The 23556-nt window shown below is 33.3% G+C and overlaps 1 protein-coding gene across 1 annotated transcript; it reads left to right on the top strand.

Moving 5' to 3' along the window:
- Positions 1 to 7370: 7370 nt before the first annotated feature.
- Positions 7371 to 13686, top strand: LOC113759476 (cytochrome P450 76C3-like). The gene is made up of 2 exons (XM_027302054.1): positions 7371 to 7790; positions 13078 to 13686. The coding sequence occupies exons 1-2, from the start codon at positions 7371 to 7373 to the stop codon at positions 13684 to 13686; spliced, it is 1029 nt and encodes a 342-aa protein (XP_027157855.1).
- Positions 13687 to 23556: the final 9870 nt, after the last annotated feature.

The raw sequence follows: 23556 nt of genomic DNA, 5'->3' as shown, positions 1-23556 counted from the left end.
TGGTCATTATTTCAAAGCCTGGTATGATAAATTTACTTATGGTTGCAAGTACATAATTCTGCTATGTTTAGAATTATTTCTTAGTTGAAAATAATATTCTCTACATATTTCTCAAATATGCTTTTATAGTAGCAATATTGAGAGAAAATTTGAGAAGTATTTTGTACTTATTGCATACTAGTTCTAGTCCATTCCCAGAAGTGAATGCGACTAAATTTCAATTTATTAGTTATGGTTGCTGCCATGACTATGATTTTGGTAAATATATATTTTACCATGACAAGAGAAAAAATTACCACTTGAAATGGGATAATAATGATGAGGACAAGAAAGTAAGGATCCTGAAGATAAATGTCTCGAAATACATATGAGGAATCAAAATTATAATAGCATCTTCACATGGCCAATTTCTTTAAACACCCTGAAGGTGTATGATGCTTGATTTAATTTATGATAGTAATTGACTTTTCTTCCTGAAGAAGAAATGGATGTTAAATATTTGGGATCAAAGGATTATGGTGATGATATTTGTCCCATAAGAATTATGGTGACAATGATATGTGTCTCATTAATAAGTGCTACTATATACACTATATTCCAATGAGAGAGACAAACACAATCAGTTGTAGTGTTTAAGTGATTGAAAGCTCCAGAAGAGCCACTACTATATTTCTCCCTGTAGGAGAAAAGTTTATCATAAATAAAGCACTACTTTTTACCATGTCTCGAAAAAATTATTGAATTTGAATATCCGTTGAAATGGATATCAAATTGAGACACTAAATAAGACAATAATAGAGATCATGTTTAGAAATCAAATGAGATAAAGGTTAATCATATCATAATAACCATTCGAGAGAGAAATGGTTATGGATATAGTTGTCTTCATTTTCATTTGATTTATAATTATCACTTGCAGTAAACCAGAAGTTTACTGATCCCAATGGATATATGATTTGACAAAAGTGAAAATATTTAAGAGTCGACAAGTATTTATACATATTCTCTTTATATTATATATGGCTCCGAAAGAAATTTAAAATTTATGTTGGGTATGAATCACCTTTCACGAATAAATATCGTAAAATATTGATGGGTGATCTATTGAATGCTTTATTTATTCTGATGAATTACGATTCCCGACATTAGGGGGAGGAAAAGATCAACCGAAAGGAAATCATTTTAAAAAAATTGGATTTCCTCGATCCTCATACAAAATAACGTGAACTGGAAGTTCAAGAGATTATTCATTTGCAAAAAGTTGCAAACCAATTATCAGTTATATTTATCGACTCCAGAAGAGTCATTAAATCAACTATTCTTGCAAAAAACACTCTGGTTAAAATTGATGTTCCTGAAGGACATGCACAAGTGCTACAAATAAATTTAAGGCCGGCCTACCTAAATAAGGTATAAATTGATTTCAAATATCTCCGTAGATTAAATGTCATGACAAAATTCAATCTCTTGAAGAGGTCCCTCCTGAAGATCCAACTCCTGAAGAGAACGAAATTATAGAAAATTTAATTGGAGCCTGATGAAATGTAGCACTTGATATTATAAAAGTTGATGAGAATCATAAATCTAAATCGGTTGATGAATGTCGGTATAGAAATGATTGGCCAAAGTGAAAAGATACGATCCAATCTGAATTGGAATCACTGGTTAAAAGAAAAGTTTTTGGACCTGTAGTCCAAACACTTGAAGGTGTAAAGCCAGTAGAATATAAATGGGTATTTGTGAGAAAAAGAAATGAGAAAAATAAAATTGTGAGGCATAAGGCAAGATTTGGACCCCAAGGATTTTCACAAAGGCCTGGATTTGATTATGATGAAACGTATTCACCTGTAGTGGATGCTATCATATTTAGATATCTTGTGAGTTTTGCAGTACATGAAAAATTAGATATGCGTCTAATGGACGTTGTTACTGCATATTTATATGAAAATCTTGAAAATGATATTTATATGAGAATTCCCGAAAGATTCAATATGCCTAAAGCATGCAAATCAAATTTTAAAGATATTTATTCTATTAAATTACAAAGGTCTTTGTATGGATTCAAACAATCTGGACATATGTGGTATAACTGCTTCAATAAATGTTTAGTTAAAGAAGGTTATACAAATGATCCAATATGTCCATGTGTTTTTATCAAGAAAATGGATCAAATTTTGTGATCATTGCTATATATATTGATGATCTAAATCTGATTGGAACTCCTGAAGAGATTCAAAATAATGTTGAATATTTGAAGAAGGAATTTGATATCAAAGATTTTGGAAAAATAAAATTCCTTGGTTTACAAATTGAACATTTGAAGAGTGAAATTTTTGTCCACCAAACTACATATACCCTGAAGGTATTAAAGCGATTTTATATGGATAAAACATATATATTAAGTACTCCAATGGTCGTCAGGTCATTAGATCCTAATAAGGATCCTTTTAGACCGCAAGAGGAAGATGAAGAGACACTTGGTTCTGAAATATCATATTTCAGTGCAATTGAAAAATATTGGAATGCGACGATTAAAAGATCTCAAATGATGTTTGCATCAGGGGGAGAAATTAATACACAGGAATAGTGTACTCTTTTTCCTTCACTAGGGTTTTTGTCCCGATGGGTTTTTCTCTAATAAGATTTTAACGAGGCATATTCTTTGTGTAATGGACATCCAAGAGGGAGTGTTATGAAACAACTAAAATGTGGATGTCCCTTTGTATTCCCAAGAGGATTAATTCATGATTTATGACTACATTATATATAGAAGTTATAATCCATAAATCTATTCATGTATTGGAGAAACCGTTTCATAGGTTTCTTCATATTCTTGTAGTAGTGGGTGTTTAATAGGATTAATGTACCTTTAATCTTGTAGTACCTATATATAGAGGTACATTGACACACTTTGTGAGGACTTTTGTATTAGTTGGAATAGTAAGATAATCACTCTCTATTTCTCTACTTCTTTCTCTAATATCTCCAATATTTCATTTGATATTATAGTGGTTTATTTTATTAGTTTTACAACAATGATGTGACACATAAATTACATTCAATAGAGTGTAATCTATTATGGATGCCCTTACGAACGTCAATTAGCATTTATCACGTAAACAACTTTTCATTAAGTAGGAGCCGTTTTTATTGGGAAATGTTATTTACATTATCACTATCATTTTTGTTATATAATTTTCAGTTATTAGATTATATGATATAACAAATGCTTAGAGTGCAAATGACAAAATATAGAGTGTAAATAATATTTCCCTTTTTATCGAGGGTAATCCATTGTGGATGCCCTTGTGAAAGTCAATAAGCACTTTATCACATAAACAACCTATCATTAAGCAGGAGTGGTTTGCCCTTTAAATTACTCATTCCTTGACTCATTTTTGTCAATTAAGAATTTCCACTTATACAAGCATAGTTGAAGTCGCCTTTTACCTTTAGCTGAGTTGAGTTATATCATTGTACGCTCACCCCATTCCCATTACTACTAGTGGAGGCAACTGCCTCATGATGAAGCCCACCAGCATGTGGAAATCTAATCAGGTTGAATCGGATGAGTAGACGCATGTGGAAGATCACATTCAATATTCTAATAATGCCAGTAATTCTAGGCAGCTGAGAAATCAAGTTGCATACTTGCATTCACAGCTTTAATCCAGGGCAAGTTTCGTTCTCTTGTAGCTGGTTGTAACTTGTCATGGGTATTCTGCCCCTCTCTAATCATGAGCTGATAGCAAATTACCATCTATATTCACAAAACATACAAATTATCCCCTAATGATAGTAAAAAGACCGTAATGCCCTCATTGTTGAAAAATTGTCTTAGGACATTTTTTCATTTTATTGTTCTTTTCTTCCTCATTTTCTTTATTGGGTTTAGATTTCTTTTTCCTCCCCCTCTATTCCTATCACTACATATAATCTTTGATAATTACATGTTAAAAAGTTTTCTTTTATAGTTAAATACAAATTGCTATTTTTTTTAAAAAAAACTTTCTAACAAGTGAGGTGAGGGATTTAAGAAACGGGGAGAACGACAAAGGAATTTAAATCCAAAATCTTTAATTCATGACTTCTCAGCCTTAATCAGTACAAACTATTGGTTTCTTACTAAAACAATTAAATCATCATAAGTTATCATAAGAAATTAAAAAAGCATATATTTTATGTAATAAATTTAAGTATTTCATATCTATATTAACGATTCCTTACTATGTATTATTTATTAGCTGAATGTCATGAATAATTATTTTTTAATAATATAGAAATTACATGACATATTTTCACTAAATATATACTTTTTTAATTTTTATAATACTTTATGATAACTGGATATTTACATAATGAAAATATTTATCTAAGCATGAAATGGAATTAATACGAACCCATTATTGATAAATTTTTTAGGCTTAAATATATTTTGATGATGGAAAAAATTAATTATCATAAACTATTATAAGAATTAAAAAATATTTGTTATGTAAAAGTATGTTGCATAATTTTTATATATTGTTAAAAATTAATGCATCATCACATTTAGCTAACAATTAATATATAATAAGAATTTGTTAGTACAAATGTAAAACATTTAAACTATATAAAATATATGCATTTTAATTTCTTATATGATGATTAAAATTTTCAAATATTTTTTAGTAAGAAAATAGAGGTATGCGTTTCACCAAAAAAGGAAATTCTTTGGCACGCTAACATTGAAATTTTTATGCAATAATAGGAGTAGAGAAATCTAAACATAAATATTTTCAGTATGCTCCAAATATTGTGGGTATCTCCCCTAATTATCAATTGTCTTCTTTACATCCTTCTAATATCAAATTGTGGTAATTACTTAAAAATTCACAGAACCTACTGAGTTTGATGAAGTGATACAAGGAATACCTCGCACTATTTCCCATCTTATGAACCAGCAGTTGATTAAACCAGTGGACGAGAAGGAGATACAACACGCTACTTTCTCCATGTTCCTTAACACAGCCCCTGGAGTCGATGGTATGTCCCATCTATTTTTTCAAAGATATTGGCACATCATTAAAGCTGATTTGATTCATGCCATTACTAGTTTTTTTCACACTAGAAACCTCCTTAAATCTGTGAATGAGACTATGATTTCTTTAATTCCAAAGGTTGATAATCCTGTGACACTCTCTAATTTCAGACCTTTTAGTTTATGCTCAGTGCTATACAAAATTATCTCCAAAATACTAGCTAATAGGTTGAAATCAGTCCTTCAGTCCTGTATTACCCCATCACAGTCGGCCTTTGTCCCAGGGAGACAAATCTTAGACAATGTCATGATTGCACATGAGATATTACATTTCTTGAAAAACAAGAGAACTGGAAAAGTTGGGTTCATGACCATTAAGCTTGATATGTCCAAAGCATATGATAGAGTAGAATGGAAATATTTGGGCAGAATTATGATGCATATGGGTTTTTGTCCTATTTTTGTCCAATGGGTCATGGCTTGCATTTCCTCTGTCTCATATTCCTTTAACTTGAATGGAAGGAAGGTTGGTTTCATAAAGCCTTCTAGAGGGATTCGTCAAGGAGACCCCTTATCTCTATACTTGTTCATCTTATGCACTGAAGGATTTTCCAATTTAATCAATAAAGCTGTGAATAGAAAGATGCTTACTGGTATCAAAGTCAGTAAAGACAGCCCCATGGTGTCACATTTGTTTTTTGCCGATGACTCTCTGTTGTGTTGCAAAGCAAGTAAGAAGGAAGCTCTGAAGATAAAGGAAATCATCCACCAATACCGCCAAGCATCTGGACAGGTTGTGAACTTTGAAAATCTGCCATGTTTTTTACTAAAAACACTCCCACTCGGATTAGGAAGGAGGTGAGCAAGGTGTTGGATAACATGAGAGAGGCTCATAGTGGTAAATATCTAGGTCTCCCTATGACTATAGGAAGAGCTAAGAACCAGGTGTTTGGATATCTGAAAGACAAAGTCAATAGCAAGCTGCAAGGGTGGAAACACAAGATGCTCAACCAAAGGGGTAAAGCGATACTGATCAAGTCTGTAATCATGGCTATGCCAAATTACATCATGTCATGCTTCAAACTTCCTAGAGGGTTGTGTAAGGAGATTAGTTCTAGGTTAGCTAGATTATGGTGGGGAGGGGGAGGAATCGAAAACAAGATGCATTGGGTTAAATGGAACAAGTTGTCAGATGTCAAGGGGAGAGGGGGATTGGGCTTTAGAGATTTGGAGACTTTCAACTTAGCTTTGCTTGCAAAGCAAAATTGGAGGATCATCACTAATCCAAATTTGTTAGTAAGCAAAGTTTTGAAAGCCAAATACATGAAAGAGGAAAACTGGATAGAAACACAACCCCCTTCCACGGCTTCTTGGTGCTGGAAAAGTATTCACAAGGGAGGAGAGTTATTACAACAAGGATTATGGAAGAGGGTGGGAGATGGCAGAACAGTTAGGATTTGGAAGGACAAATGGATACCTGGCTCGGCCAATGGCTGTGTATCAAATGCCAGACCATCCAGCTGCCAACTTGTATATGTCCATAAACTGATTGAGGATGGGAGGTGGAAATCTGATCTCCTGCAGCAGTGGTTCAGCAGCGAAGACATCACTCGCATCACCAGCATCCCCTTAAGTCTTTTTGGAAGGAAAGACAGACTATTTTGGGAGCATAGCCAATCTAGAGTCTACACAATAAAGACGCTATGCCGTAGCAAAGGGGACAGAAGACAACTTGAGGAACAAAGCAGTACATGGGCCTGAAACCAGTTGGGAAATTAGGAAACTTACGGTATGGAAAAAGCTGTGGAGCTTGAATATTAAGTTGAAACTGAAACACTTCCTATGGAGATGCCTACAAAATGCATTGCCTGCCAATGAAACACTCTTTAAGAGGATAGGAAAGGGAAATGCCATGTGTGTCTGCTGTGGTGAAGATACTGAAACTATCGTGCACATGTTATTCTTTTGCCCAACAGCTAAAGTGGTATGGAAACTTGCTCCAGTGAAGTGGGACGGGATAGCTGAAATGCAAGGCAACTTTGGGAACTGGTGGGATGCTGTGATGCAATCAGCAAAGGAGACAAATGGCCTCAACAGAATCCAGCTCACGGTTAACATCTTATGGCAAGTGTGGAAGGCTAGAAACAAAATGACTTTCCAAGCTGAGAGGGGAAATGCAAAACTGATTGTTGATAAAGCACAGAGTGAATGGCTTGAGTATGAAGCTAACAATGAAACCAATGGAAGGCCAGATATAACAGCAGAGGAGAAGGGAAATTCACAGCAGAAATAGGAACCACCCAAGGAAGGAGTGATAAGGATAAATACGGATGCGGCACTCTCAGCTACGATGATCCGGACAAGATTGGGGATCATTGCGCGAAATTGGCATAGAGAGATTGTGAAAGCTAAAGGCATCGTGGCGAGGAGGAGAGGAGAACCACCAATAGAGGAAGCATTGGCAATAAGGAGCGCGTTGGAAATGGCCACAATTGCAGGGTGGACTACAATAGAGGTCCAATCTGATTGCAAATTTGTAGTGAGCCTAATCAACTCAAGCAATGTACAGGATTGTATGATACAAACGGTCCTGGAAGACATTGAAGACTTGAAGAAGAACTTTGAATGCTGTTTGTTTTTGTTTAGTCCAAGGACTGCTAATAGGTGTAGCCATGCTTTGGCTCAATTTGCAGTTAAGTCAGTTAGGATAATTGAATGGGAGGGAACATTCCCATCTTGGTTATCAGAAATAGCTAGGAAGGATATGGGGGTAGTTACCCTGTTTTGTAATTAACTCTCATAATATCAAGTGTTAATATTTATAAAATTGGTATCGTTTGTCAAAAAAAAAAAATAGGAGTAGAGAAGAAGAAAAAAGAAATCTAAACATAAGAAAGAAAAGAAGGAGAACAAAACAGAAAAAATAACAAAAAGGACAATTTTCCTACAATGAAGGCATTATTGTCTTTTTTCTACCCCATAAATTTGACTTTTAATTATCAATGTTAATTTGTAAGTTCATAAATACAAGGGATGATTTATTACTAACCCATAATTAAAGGAGATATTTTGTATTTAAGCCAATAATTTTTTTTATGATTGATTAAGTCAATAAAAAATTAGTCCATACAAGCATGCAAATTACTCATGTATTTTAAGTTACTTTATACTAACACAGAATAAGTGTCAGGGGGTAAAGGGCAACCTTGGAAGGTGAAAAATGTTTCAACTAGGCCTACTATTCTTGAACTCATCTCTAAGTATTAAGTTGATATTAATTTTCTAAGTTTCATTTGCTTTAATTTGCTTTTATTAAATTCATCAACACAAAATTAAGAAATGAAAAGATCAAAATTACTAATTCAAAAGAGGGAAGAGAAAATCCAAGAGAATAGTAAGAAAATATTTGCATTTATAGTTATTTCAGTATGCTCCAAATATTGTGGGTTTCTCCCCTAATTATCAATTGTCTTCTTTACATCCTTCTAATATCAAATTGTGGTAATTACTTAAAAATTCAATTAGAAAACATTAAAAATGATGTTTTACCTTGGTCAAAGAAATCAAACTCTTCAGCATAGTGATTTCCTCTCCAAACATGTTCCCCATGGAAATGTCCATTAGTGCAGAGAAAAATATACCTATGTACAACTTGGGTTTTGCTTTCTTCCCGCCATTGTTATTACACTTGATTAGCTTAAACACTCGCACCTTTAGTTCTAAAGTACAGATTGCACATTCAACAATAGATTTGATCGTCAAAATAAATATTACTGCCAAGATGCAGTATCATCTAAATTAATTTGTTCCACCTTCCAAAGAATTCAAAATTGAGAAAGGACCACGTTCTTGGCAGTTATGTGCATTTTGCACACGGCGTAACTTTGTTTGCACATGATGTAACTTACTTTCAACAATGTGTAACTTTAGAACAAAATTTTGTAGGTTCCACACATGTTGTTAAAATCAAGATACAAGATGAAATCTGAACCGTATAATTCTTTTTTGCCAAATCTTGGCCGTGAACTGTCCAGGGACGATCCTTCTAATGACCGTCCCTGCCCCGTATCCATTGAGAAACTACTATTATAATAGATTTGACGGCACTTGTAAGGATCAACCATTATCTATTGGTTATCTCTAATGTACTAACATTATCTGCAGGTGTCAGCTAAATGAATTTGCTTCAAACTGAATAATTGGTGAAGTTGCAGCTTTCTTCAACATGTACAGGGCGGACTAGCTGATGTTATGGATTGTAAAGAGATAACACGTTAATGAAATATTTCCAAACTTCTCTTGCCAAAACAAACTTCAATAACTCAGGAAAATAATTACTCAATTTTCAATTTCATTAGTCTGCCAATATTTGACTCTATTCTTTAGTCTGTCAATTTTCAATTAAAGCCCCAAATTTGATTCTATTCTCCACCACTACATAATATTTTATCTATCGAAAGCAAGCAACTAAGCCCTCAAATTATTTATCAAAAACAAAAAGGTCGATTAGCTTCCAACAATTTTAATTCTACACTTTCAAAAGCTCAATTTTTCAAAAGCCCAATTTAGTAAATAATTTACTTCTACATGTTCTACATTTTTTTTAATTCTATTCAGCTGCGATGATAATCCCGATCACATTGTTTAAGAGGATAAAAATAAGAGAAGACGATGGCATTTGTTAAATTATTTACTATTGATTGCAGAATATCTACAAAATAAATAAATCAAGTTGTCACCATTAGAGAATCAACAACAAATCTAGTTTTTATCTCTTAAAACCTAAAATAGTTGCTTTCACTTTTTTTCTTTTATTTCTTCTTCAATTACGCCACTACTCCATCCCCCCTTATCTAACATTTTCCCCCCAACTTATATTATTTTTGCAACAACTAAATTTAATATCCCCAACTATCTTGTAATTAATTTTTTTGGCTCTTCCATTTCTGCATTCTTTATAGCATCTTGTACGACAGTAAATGAATGATTAAAATCAAGCAAACATTAGACAGGAATATGATTAACAAGCTCCAAAGAAATCTATACCTACTAATATCTTTGTCTTGACGCCAAAACCCAAATGACATTACTTTCTTATCAACTGACCTTCTAAACTCTACTTAACCTGCACAATTTTACATAAATAATTAAGTTCCTTACTGCCATTATCATATTCAATTATCATCCTCATGATATTGCGCATCCAAAAATAAAAAATAGAAAATAAATATAAACTGCTGAAAGTAAACTGTATTTGGTAAATGGAAAGTTGTAATAATAATTCATAAGCTTCTAGGACGTTTCTTGTTAAGTATAGTTTGATGGAAGTTAAAGCTTAAAACCATCAGTTAATAAGTAACTGTCTCTAATTTCCCCTTTTCAGCAAAATTCCTTTCAATTTTCATTAGTTTAAAACATGCCAATTATCAGCTTGCTTACTTTTTATGCCAACCATCCCTCTCTTCTTAGAATTTCAAAATGAGAAAACACAACTTTCTCTAGTCTTCTCCTCTTCTCACTCCAAATTACAACCCCCAAAACCAGGCCCAAGACTTCTTTCTAGTTCAAGAAAGTATTGATTACCTGAACGCTTGCTAGAATGTTTATGTTAATTGAACAAATAAGCTAATGTTCTTTTTGGCTATTGTTTCTTCCAAGTTCTGTCATGCTGATTTTTGGAGTTATTTTATGCAATTTTATAATACTGATTAATTCTTGAATCAGAAGAAAATATGCTTGAACGCGGATTGATGATGATTTTATATTGTTCATGAGTAGATTCCCAATCATTGAAGTTAAGGAAAATACACCAAAAGAAAAGAAAAGAAAAAGCTTAGTGCTTTGCTGGATCATGCATCCAGCGACCATTTACTTCACTAGCAATTTAAAAAGCTAATAGTTCTCGGTTTCCACATTTTTTTGGGTTAATTCATTTTGCACCCTTCACCTATATTCAATGAGATATGTTCTGTTACCGTGTTGGCAAACAAAAGAAAAAAAAAAGAAAAGAGATTCTATGAGATATGAGATTTGAACTCTTAAAAATATTTTGCAAGAACATGGAATATGAGAAAATCACGCAGTTCTTGATTTGGGTATTGTGTCAAACTTCAACGACAAGATAAGCAAACAATAACATGCTATCATTGGGTAGCAAATATCATCCTTGTTTTTGCCAAGAACAATTTATTAAAACACAAAACTATCAACTACTGATATTATGATATCCAAAGAGATACCCTTGAAACTATTTTGCAAGAAGAAAGAAAGAGAGAAGATGATGGGGTTCTGATTCAGTCTTAAATTAAACTTCCACGAAAAGTAAGCAAATAAACAAATAAATCGATTGAGATCACCAATGCTTGTTGACTCACGTGAAACGAACCACTTGCTCCCAAAAAATTGTACCAAAACAAGGGTAAATTACATATAATCTCCTATGATTTTATCTATTGTTACATAATCCCTTAACATTTCAAAATAATCACTTCACTCCTCTATAATTTTATGTAAAGTGAAAATTTTGACAAAAAATAATCTATGTAACGTCATTAGTTGAAATATCAATAGTGCCCTTATTTAAATGATAAATCAATCGGTAGTATAACCACCTTGTAGAAAAATATGAAGAGATTACGTGAATAAATGCAAAAATCACAAGAAGATAAAATGAATACTTATACAAATCATAAGGAAGTTATATGAATATAAAATTTTATCATATGAGCTTTTAAAATACGTTTGGTATAAACACCATAATCAATTGTGCATTCTGCTCATTTTTTACTTTACATAAAACAGCAAGAGGGATATGTAGCTATTTTAAAACTATAGGGGGATCATCTGGCATTATATAAAATTATAGGGGTAATAAGTAATTTACCAAAAAAGGGGATAGAGATCAATTTGCCACCTTCCGAGTTCCAACGTAAGTTGTTGGACTTGAATTTAATTGGAGAGTACGGTGTAAGCAATGAACGTTTTATTTGTTTAATTTGATGCTCACGTTCATCCATAAATGCGTATACGCTAAAGTGTTACTATATTCAAACTACTACAAGTTACACTTCAACAGCGGAACAAGTAAACACAGATGCAATTCGATTGCGATCAGTTTGTCATCATCGAGTTCCCCTCAAGTTGACTTCCATCTAGTTTAAATCGGTTGATGTAATTCTTACCATTTTTAGGGTAAACTTGTATATACAATTTGAGTGTAATTTTGAATTTTTCAATTCATACTACTAGATTAGTCTATCCAGAATTATCTCAAAAGCATACAAATTTACACCAAATGTAGTTGAATTATACAAAATGAATTGAATTGGATGGAAGTCAACAGGTGAGGATAGAATCCGTTTGTAAGTTGTCAGAGGGACAATTCGTCAATTTGGTGTAATACTATTCATCCCGAAACAGGTGCACCAGCAAAACTTTTGCAAGTATAATAACTTTCTTGTTGGGCTTGTAATTGGATGGACAACTATTCTTGTGATAACAAAAATGTATGTTTGGATTGCAATTTTTTGGAGTTTTTGTAGAAAATATACTGTAGCGGTTTGATATATGTGAGGTAAAAAAGTTATTAAAAAATGTGTTCACGAAAAATATAGAAATTTTTTTGGTGAAAAATCTCTTTCCAAACAAGGTTGGATCTGAAACTTTCCTCATTTGCTGTATTTGGTTTACTGCACTAATGATTTGATATATATAAGGTAAAAAAATTATTAAAAAATATGTTAACAAAAAAAGTAAAAATTTTTTTTTATGAAAAATCCTTTTTCAAACAAGGCTGGATTCAAAACTTTCCTCATTTGTCGTGCTTGGCTCACTGCACTAGCACATGGGCAAATATTTTTTTTTTTTGGGGGTTCTAAAGAATATCTTGAGTCCTTCAAAAAAAATACAAGTTCTTTTGGTTAGTCCAAAAGAACTGACAACGGAAAGTTGACATGAAAAAGAATGTCCATATTCCACCAAAATGTTCATATTAAATTCAAAAGGGTAGTAGGAAGCAGAAAATAAAATGTTGATTGATAGTTCGATCTTTGCTTTAGGATTTGTTTCTTGGAGCAACAGATACAACTTCATCCACAGTGGAATGGGCAATGGTAGAATTACTAAGAAGCCCTGACAAAAAGGAAAAAGCTAGAGCAGAAATCAGGGAAGTCATTGGGCAAGGCAGATCTGTTAAAGAATCAGACATCTCAAGACTCCCTTACTTGCAGGCAGTTGTTAAAGAGACTCTACGGTTGCACCCTCCTGCCCCCATAGTACCTCGCAAAGCTGATACAGATATTGAAGTTGACAGCTACATCTTGCCAAAAGATTCTCTAATAGTGTTCAACCTTTGGGGCATGGGTAGGGATTCAAACCTGTGGCTTAATCCTGATTCCTTTGTGCCCGAACGATTCCTGAACTCCGAAAGTGATGATAAAGGCCAGCATTTTAAGCTCACTCCTTTTGGTACGGGAAGGAGAATTTGTGTTGGATACGCGCTGGCTCAGCGAATGCTGCATCTTATGCTGGCTTCTCTTCTTCATAACTTTGATTGGAAGCTTGAAGATGGAATTAAACCAGAAGATGTGGACATGAGCGAAAGGCCTGGATTGACAGTGCAGAAGGCAGTGCCTCTCATGGCTATTCCAATAAGAACATCAGTTTAATAATTTTACTGAAGTTGTATTTTCCATCCTCTCTTGTCTAACAATCAAGTATAATTATTTTCTATACCAGGGGAGTGATGGGATTTAAGCATTGACAGTGGCAATGATATGTCATTCTAGAAAGAACAAAAATATTGTGCTTTCCTTGAAAACCTTGTGCAAAATACACTTTACCCCCAGTATTTTAGTATTCATTTACATAACTCCCCTATAGTTTCAAAAGCTATACATAATTCTCTCATGATTTGGATTAAAATATCAAAATGACGAAATTTGCAATCCATAACAATGTCAACTAATTAAAATGTCAAAAATACCCCTATGTAAAGTTGAAAATTATTTATTAACCACAGAAGGGTTATATATATATTTTGAAAATCATAAGAGGGTTATATGATAAAATATTAAATCATAAAGGGGTTATATGATAAAACAAAAAACTATATGGGATTAAAGTGTCATACAAATTATGTTTATATATTTTGGTCACTTCAACCATTTCAGTTTTTAAACAAGGATAATTTCAACATTTTTATAAGTTCCGTCGCTTTGACTATTTAATCCAAATTATGAATGAGTTATATATAGCTTTAAAACTATTGGGGGATTATGTGAAAAATAGCCATACCATAAGGGAGTAAAGTGTATTTTGCCGAATTTTTAATTTTGGTAAGTATTTTTGTATTTCTTGAAACTTTGATGTAGTTTTTAAGAATTGAAACTTGAAATGTTTTGTGTCTAGGGTCTAATATCCATGAATCCTTGAACAGCAGGGTTACACAATATTTGTGATATCTCAATTAAAAAAAATTGTGACAATTAATACAATTTTTGGGGTTATTTTAAGAGACATAGAAATAAACGTGAAAAGAGTGTTAAGCCCTAATTAGCTCTTATTGTTAGCTTTTTTTTTTACTGAATTTAGAGAGATGGGGAGCACACGCTTTACAGGAGGAGGGCTATGAGGTTTTGGGAGATTCAATTGGAGATTGAATCATTTCAATTCAAGGTAAGCTCTTCTAGTTTTCAGGTTCAAGGAAAAGAAGCAATACTTCTTTTATGTTGTGGTCTTTGGGTCATGTTCAGTGGAGTTCTTGGTGATGAATTTCGCTAGCTTCTAAGGATAGTAACAGCGACTTTACAGTTTTTCTTCCACTCCAAATCATTAGCTAATATATTGGGTGATTATTCCCAATTTCTATGCCATTGTTTGGCATCTCTACCATCTTATAAGCAATTGTTGCTTGAGACGCTACCTCCCTCTCCCTCTGCGGAAAAAGTAAATTCAGAAAATCGAAGAATGTACTCAGCAACCAATTAGACCATCTTAGCTTCCATCACATATAACTATGCGAGTATGAAATAAAAATAATAAAAAGGAGCAGAGAGGTCAGTCCAACCACCGAAGATCATCAGGAAACTTCATACTCTAAATTCCATTTATAACTATTGAAAAGCACGAAATGCACAAGGAAAGATGCTCTGAAATTTCCGTTTAATGCCAGATTTTCCACAATTTAAAGGCTGCTGAATTGCAACTGGACTTGTCTTCAGTGCCCCATCTGAATGAGATTGAGGCGTTTGCACATAGAGATCCAAGTTTGATGCATGCCAGGTGATCCCACAGCCTTCACAAAAGCAGTAATATGAGGTGGTGACGGTTCAAAGTTCACATGCTCAATCAACACTGACTTTAATTATCTCAACATAACTTACACAATGTAGATTACATTACCAAGAAACAAATGAATCGCTAGCATTATCTAGGAAAACATTCAACTCATTCCTTGCTTCATCTTTGCGCCTTCCATTTCTCAGCAAGACTATAATGTATTCCTGCAAATTGTAGCAGTGAAAGTAATGAATCTGAAGAACAAACACAGACACAGTTTACCAGCAGGAAACTTATCCTATATATGGTATGACTACTAGTGAATAAACTCCTTCCAAGAAACAATGACAAAGAAAAGCTGACAAATAACCAAAGATGCAATGAAACCAGGAAAGACAAAACAAAAGCAAGTGCCAAGGGAGAAGGAAACATATCAGATCAAAAGTGAACATGTAATTAAGGGATTTCTACGACAATCTTATAGTAAGTGCTAGAAAGCAATTGTCAAAAGTTACCTACATATGTTTTGCAATTAAAAAAATGGCTGTTACCGTCTGAGCAAGGCATTCAGATTATCCTTCCTCTCCAAGTATACTAGTCCAACACAGTCCACTATTGATTTGGCTATATAATCCTCAAGAACCCTAGCAGTCAGCTCCTAATTTCATGTAATGAGTTAACACCTGTCACTGAAGATTTATTCTGCTTTAATTCGGGACATTTTATTCGAGAGCTGCCCTTGAATCTAGCATTTAATCCTAATGAGAAGATCTGGGACCTGTTAATTTGGATAAATATGACAAGTTTGTCTTCCTTTTTTATTTCTGCCTGCCCCAGTCAGAGATGCCAGGGGCCACCATAGAAACAGACCTGCGTACTCAATTTTGTATTATCAATCAGGGTCTGGTTATCTTGTGCTTGCTGAACAATAATTACTACTCCAACAGGATTTGGAAATAGCAGATAAAATAATTGAATCCAATCAAGATCAATCCAACGCTCAGACAAATGTCACTAAATTACTTAGGACTTTTTCTTTTCAATCACTAAACCTTTTTATTTAGTTAAAATGGTCAATCAATATATTAGTACACACTTTTGTGACCAAAAAGTGTATGTATTCATTAGTTGACTGACTAGAAGTGAAAGTTTTTTTTTATTGAGTTAAAAAAAACTATACTTTTTTATACATTAAATGACGACTCCGTTTGGATTAGCTGTTTTTGGAGGTGTTTTTTAAAAACTTTACTGTAGTTGTGTATATGAAAAACACAATTTTGGCGAAACAAAAACTTCAATGATCAAAATATGAAATTTTAAATAGTTTATTAAGTATTTTAGTCGTTTAATCTGAATTACTATTAAAAAAACTAATCGTGCCAAATAACTTACCAAAATAACTCAAAGAAAATGTGATATATTGATCATGGCAATCAAACCCAAAGAAATATATTTTTTTTTATTATCCTTTCTTAGCATCTTATTAATTTTTTTCCTGTTTTAACTTTTCCATTTTCCAATTTTCCCTGTCTACAAAAATAATCTAGAGAAGTAAATATATTACTCAATTTTCACTACAGTATAATCTAGAAATATGATGGCTTATGACTTATGATGTGGCTTATGTCTTTCTAGATAAGTAAAGGCGTTAGCGTTCAATGTGGTTATAAGATTCCACGTTGATTTCTAAAAGCAATTTACTAAATACAACAAAAAAAATAGACATTCTATTTTGACTCTAATAACAAGAAAGAACACTATACATTTCGCAGCAATCGTTCAGGCTGCAATAAGTTATGAACAGCTCTAAACCATGAGGCAGAGCAAACAAAGAGTTTGGATGGTTAAATTTTTTCACATAATATTTCATTTGCATCATAAATATATTTTTCAACCTATCTTTTTATATTTTCAACTATTTTTTATCTCACATACATCATATCACAAAAAGTGTTATAATAATTATTCCAACTAATATGTCAAATAATACTCAATTGAAACACACTCTGGTCAACCTTTGGATTTTGGGTCATTAACGATACCTTTTAAGCCTTTTCTTTGCTTCTAATTAAAAATTTTAAGCCTAGCTACTTGAGGCTGGGCTTTCTCCCTTTTTGTTCTGTCAACGTAGCGCAACTCCAAATGGTACCTACATGATCTACCCTAATATGTGGTAATCGGGCTTGTTGAATAGTGTGTCAGTATGTGGTAGTGGTAAATAGGAATTAGCTTGCAGCATAATGAAGGGGGGGAGGTTTACATTTTGCTTTTGCTATGAGCAATACATATAATATTTCAATATGGACAACTGACCAAAAGAATAATTAAAAAAGGAAGAAGATAAGGAGCTATCCAAAATGCAAGAGGGCGCATGAATCAATCATCTCTGAAAACTTTGGTTGTCCTAATGATAAATGTGTTCAATATTTCTCTTGGTACCGTGAACTTGTGGTGCCAAATTTTAAAGTCAATCTGCAGCTTGTTTATTAGTAATACATAAATATGTTTTCAAAGGCCATTGTGATTGGTAAAGGTATTAAACAAGTACCTTTAAAGTTTCTTGATTTAAATCTTAAACTCTCCTTTTTTCTCATCCTCTCTCGTACAGTTTAGAATCTCACGCGAATAAAAAAAAAATACAATAATACTAGGGTTGCATAGATGTTTCGCATTCATACACAATCTGTCTATCAAGATGAGCTCATGAACGATATTTATCTTAATATTGGTGATCAAGATGAGTCCGTTTACTTGTATGCTAATCACGTGCTTGAGGTCCATCTATTAATGTATGTGCTTAATTATTGGATTTTCATGTAAAGCATTCTTTATCGCGGAGCAATTTTTTGTGCATGAAATGATTAATTAGGAATAATACTTCATGCAATTAATGGCCCTTGAGACACTATTGTAGAAAAGGGAAAAAAAATCTCATTTTAGCCTTTAATTTTTAGTATTTTGGTTCCCCATGTTTTATAAATTTGGCAGTAATCATATAGATCTCTCTCTCTCTCTCTCTCTCTCTCTCTCTCTCTCTCTCTCTCTTCTCTCTCTCGGTGTTTTACATTGGAATGGCAACAAAAGCTTTGTAAGAAAAGCATGTCTTGTTTTGATTGCTATTTTTTGAAATTTTTGTGAAAAAAAAAATACTATAACAATTTGATATGTATGAAATAAAAAGGTGATTAAAAAAATATTTTCATGAAAAATATAACTCTTTTTCTTTAAAAAATTACAATCCGAACAAAATTGTTTTTATCAAATTACATAGAGCAATAACATTTATGTCTACTAAACTATTTGCATCGCCCATTTTTCTTCATTATACTAGTTTCCTTTTATATTGCCCTTTCAACTTATTAAAATGGTGTTTTTCTCCACTTATATATGATAACTACCAACAAAAACTAAACATGCATGACATATATTAGTTCAATCCTCTGCTTTTCCTTTTTTTTTTTCCGGTTAACCTGCTTTTTAATAGAAGGAATTGTGATATAATCTCGTAACTAGTTTGGCATATGTAAAATATTTGGAGCTACTTTACTTTATTTTGAACTTTGATGACCAAATGGAAACTTTTTAACTAATTAAAACATCAATTTATTAAATTAGTCAAGAATTTCAGCGTCTTACCCATAAAGTATTAAAATTGTCCCATTTTAGTACAATCATTGAAGGAATCGTCAAACTTAATGAAATATTTTTTCCCACTTTGAATATCACTTGTTTACTATTCCATTAATTTTGACAATTCTATCAATGATCATACTGAAGTGGGATAATTTTGATACTTTAAGGGATGTAATGTCCAAAATTGAAGTTTAAAAATTAAATAGGAACATGTTTATAGTTTAAGTCCGAGATAGAGTATTCCCATATTTATAGTGCAAAGAGAATTTTAATTTGTTCTTACATAAGAGTTTTATTGTGATGTCAAATTTGGTACAATAAAGGTGTAATAGAGGCTGTAACACCTTTATTACGCTCGATCATTATACCCTTTCCTATAGTGAAAATAAAATAGTCATGATGCATATCATGGCTATTACATGCATAATATACATGTAAAAACACAAGAGACTGGTTATAGGTCCCATTTGACAATATTAGAAGTTTTAAATTTTATGGGATATATATTGTGAATTATTAAAATAAATATGTGATTTAATTGTGAATCCATACTATTATACTTTGTAAAGTATAATTTGTAGTGAGAGAGAGTATAATGAAAAGGGGATAATAAACTTATGATGTGACATATAAATTACATTCAATAGAGTGTAATCTATTATGGATGCCCTTATGAAAGTCAATTAGCAATTATCACGTAAACATATTATCATTAAGTAGGAGCAATTTTTATTGGGAAATGTTATTTACATTATCACTATCATTTTTGTTATATAATTTTCATTTATTAGACTATATGATATAACAAATGTTTAGAGTGCAAATGACAAAATATAGTGTGTAAATAATATTTCCCTTTTTATCGAGGGTAATCCATCGTGAATGCCCTTGTGAAAGTCAATAAGCACTTTATCACATAAACAACCTATCTGGCCCCTGTCGGGGTTTCTATCCCACATCGGCTTTGGGGGGGTTGGGATTTGGGTAGTTAAGTCCCTGGGAGCAATTCAAGAGTTGCCGGCTTTTGGGTTGACTTCTGGGATTAGGTTTAATTGGTCACATTTCGTTTCTCGAAAGAAGAAAAAAACAATGGCAGTAATCTACCTGCGTCAGTTCGAAAGAAACTCTGCTTGGGTCGTCTTTCTCTGGGCTTGTGGGGGGTTTTCACCGCTTAGTAGCAGCGGGTCCAATGGGCTTGGCCCCTGTCGGGGTTTCTATCCCACATCGGCTTTGGGGGGGTTGGGATTTGGGTAGTTAAGTCCCTGGGAGCAATTCAAGAGTTGCCGGCTTTTGGATTGACTTCTGGGATTAGGTTTAATTGGTCAAATTTCGTTTCTCGAAAGAAGAACATAAACAACCTATCATTAAGCAGGAGCGGTTTGCCCTTTAAATTACTCATTCCTTGACTCATTTTCGTCAATTAAGAATTTCCACTTATACAAGCACAGTTGAAGTCGCCTTTTACCTTTAGCTGAGTTGAGTTATATCATTGTACGCTCACCCCATTCCCATTACTACTAGTGGAGGCAACTGCCTCATTATGAAGCCCACCAGCATGTGGAAATCTAATCGGATGAGCAGACGCATGTGGAAGATCACATTCAATGTTCTAATAATGCCAGTAATTCTAGGCAGCTGAGAAATCAAGTTGCATACTTGCATTCACAGCTTTAATCCAGGGCAAGTTTCGTTCTCCTATAGCTGGTTGTAACTTGTCGTGGGTATTCTGCCCCTCTCTAATCATGAGCTGATAGCAAATTACCATCTATATTCACAAAACATACAAATTATCCCCTAATGATAGTAAAAAGACCGTAATGCCCTCATTGTTGAAAAATTGTCTTAGGACATTTTTTCATTTTATTGTTCTTTTCTTCCTCATTTTCTTTATTGGGTTTAGATTTCTTTTTCCTTCCCCACTATTCCTATCACTACATATAATCTTTGATAATTACATGTTAAAAAGTTTTCTTTTATAGTTAAATACAAATTGCTATTTTTTAAAAAAAATTTTCTAACAAGTAAGGCGAGGGATTTAAGAAATGGGGAGAACGACAAAGGAATTTAAATCCAAAATCATTAATTCATGACTTCTCAGCCTTAATCAGTACAAACTATTGGTTTCTTACTAAAACAATTAAATCATCATAAGTTATCATAAGAAATTAAAAAAGCATATATTTTATGTAATAAATTTAAGTATTTCATACCTATATTAACGATTCCTTACTATGTATTATTTATTAGTTGAATGTCATGAATAATTATTTTTTAATAATATAGAAATTACATGACATATTTTCACTAAATATATACTTTTTTAATTTTTATAATACTTTATGATAACTGGATATTTATATAATGAAAATATTTATCTAAGCATGAAATGGAATTAATACGAACCCATTATTGATAAATTTTTTAGGCTTAAATATATTTTGATGACGGAAAAAATTAATTATCATAAACTATTATAAGAATTAAAAAATATCTGTTATGTAAAAGTATGTTGCATAATTTTTATATATTGTTAAAAATTAATGCATCATCACATTTAGCTAACAATTAATATATAATAAAAATTTGTTAGTACAAATGTAAAACATTTAAACTATATAAAATATATGCATTTTAATTTCTTATATGATGATTAAAATTTTCAAATATTTTTTAGTAAGAAAATAGAGGTATGCGTTTCACCAAAAAAGGAAATTCTTTGGCACGCTAACATTGAAATTTTTATGCAATAATAGGAGTAGAGAAGAAGAGAAAAGAAATCTAAACATAAATATTTTCAGTATGCTCCAAATATTGTGGGTTTCTCCCCTAATTATCAATTGTCTTTTTTACATCCTTCTAATATCAAATTGTGGTAATTACTTAAAAATTCACAGAACCTACTGAGTTTGATGAAGTGATACAAGGAATACCTCACACTATTTCCCATCTTATGAACCAGCAGTTGATTAAACCAGTGGACGAGAAGGAGATACAACATGCTACTTTCTCCATGTTCCTTAACACAGCCCCTGGAGTCGATGGTATGTCCCCTCTATTTTTTCAAAGATATTGGCACATCATTAAAGCTGATTTGATTCAGTCCAAAGCATATGATAGAATAGAATGGAAATATTTGGGCAGAATTATGATGCATATGCGTTTTTGTCCTATTTTTGTCCAATGGGTCATGGCTTGCATTTCCTCTGTCTCATATTCCTTTAACTTGAATGGAAGGAAGGTTGGTTTCATAAAGCCTTCTAGAGGGATTCGTCAAGGAGACCCCTTATCTCCATACTTGTTCATCTTATGCACTGAAGGATTTTCCAATTTAATCAATAAAGCTGTGAATAGAAAGATGCTTACTGGTATCAAAGTCAGTAAAGACAGACCCATGGTGTCACATTTGTTTTTTGCCGATGACTCTCTGTTGTGTTGCAAAGCAAGTAAGAAGGAAGCTCTGAAGATAAAGGAAATCATCCACCAATACAGCCAAGCATCTGGACAGGTTGTGAACTTTGAAAAATCTGCCATGTTTTTTACTAAAAACACTCCCACTCGGATTAGGAAGGAGGTGAGCAAGGTGTTGGATAACATGAGAGAGGCTCATAGTGGTAAATATCTAGGTCTCCCTATGACTATAGGAAGAGCTAAGAACCAGGTGTTTGGATATCTGAAAGACAAAGTCAATAGCAAGCTGCAAGGGTGGAAACACAAGATGCTCAACCAAAGGGGTAAAGCGATACTGATCAAGTCTGTAATCATGGCTATGCCAAATTACATCATGTCATGCTTCAAACTTCCTAGAGGGTTGTGTAAGGAGATTAGTTCTAGGTTAGCTAGATTATGGTGGGGAGGGGGAGGAATCGAAAACAAGATGCATTGGGTTAAATGGAACAAGTTGTCAGATGTCAAGGGGAGAGGGGGATTGGGCTTTAGAGATTTGGAGACTTTCAACTTAGCTTTGCTTGCAAAGCAAAATTGGAGGATCATCACTAATCCAAATTTGTTAGTAAGCAAAGTTTTGAAAGCCAAATACATGAAAGAGGAAAACTGGATAGAAACACAACCCCCTTCCACGGCTTCTTGGTGCTGGAAAAGTATTCACAAGGGAGGAGAGTTATTACAACAAGGATTATGGAAGAGGGTGGGAGATGGCAGAACAGTTAGGATTTGGAAGGACAAATGGATACCTGGCTCGGCCAATGGCTGTGTATCAAATGCCAGACCATCCAGCTGCCAACTTGTATATGTCCATAAACTGATTGAGGATGGGAGGTGGAAATCTGATCTCCTGCAGCAGTGGTTCAGCAGCGAAGACATCACTCGCATCACCAGCATCCCCTTAAGTCTTTTTGGAAGGAAAGACAGACTATTTTGGGAGCATAGCCAATCTAGAGTCTACACAATAAAGACGCTATGCCGTAGCAAAGGGGACAGAAGACAACTTGAGGAACAAAGCAGTACATGGGCCTGAAACCAGTTGGGAAATTAGGAAACTTACGGTATGGAAAAAGCTGTGGAGCTTGAATATTAAGTTGAAACTGAAACACTTCCTATGGAGATGCCTACAAAATGCATTGCCTGCCAATGAAACACTCTTTAAGAGGATAGGAAAGGGAAATGCC

Source organism: Coffea eugenioides, chromosome 2 (genome assembly GCF_003713205.1).
Source record: "Coffea eugenioides isolate CCC68of chromosome 2, Ceug_1.0, whole genome shotgun sequence".
Lineage (NCBI taxonomy): Eukaryota > Viridiplantae > Streptophyta > Magnoliopsida > Gentianales > Rubiaceae > Coffea > Coffea eugenioides.
The sequence above is the reverse complement of the archived record's forward strand: the minus strand, read 5'-3'. Positions and strand labels throughout refer to the sequence as shown.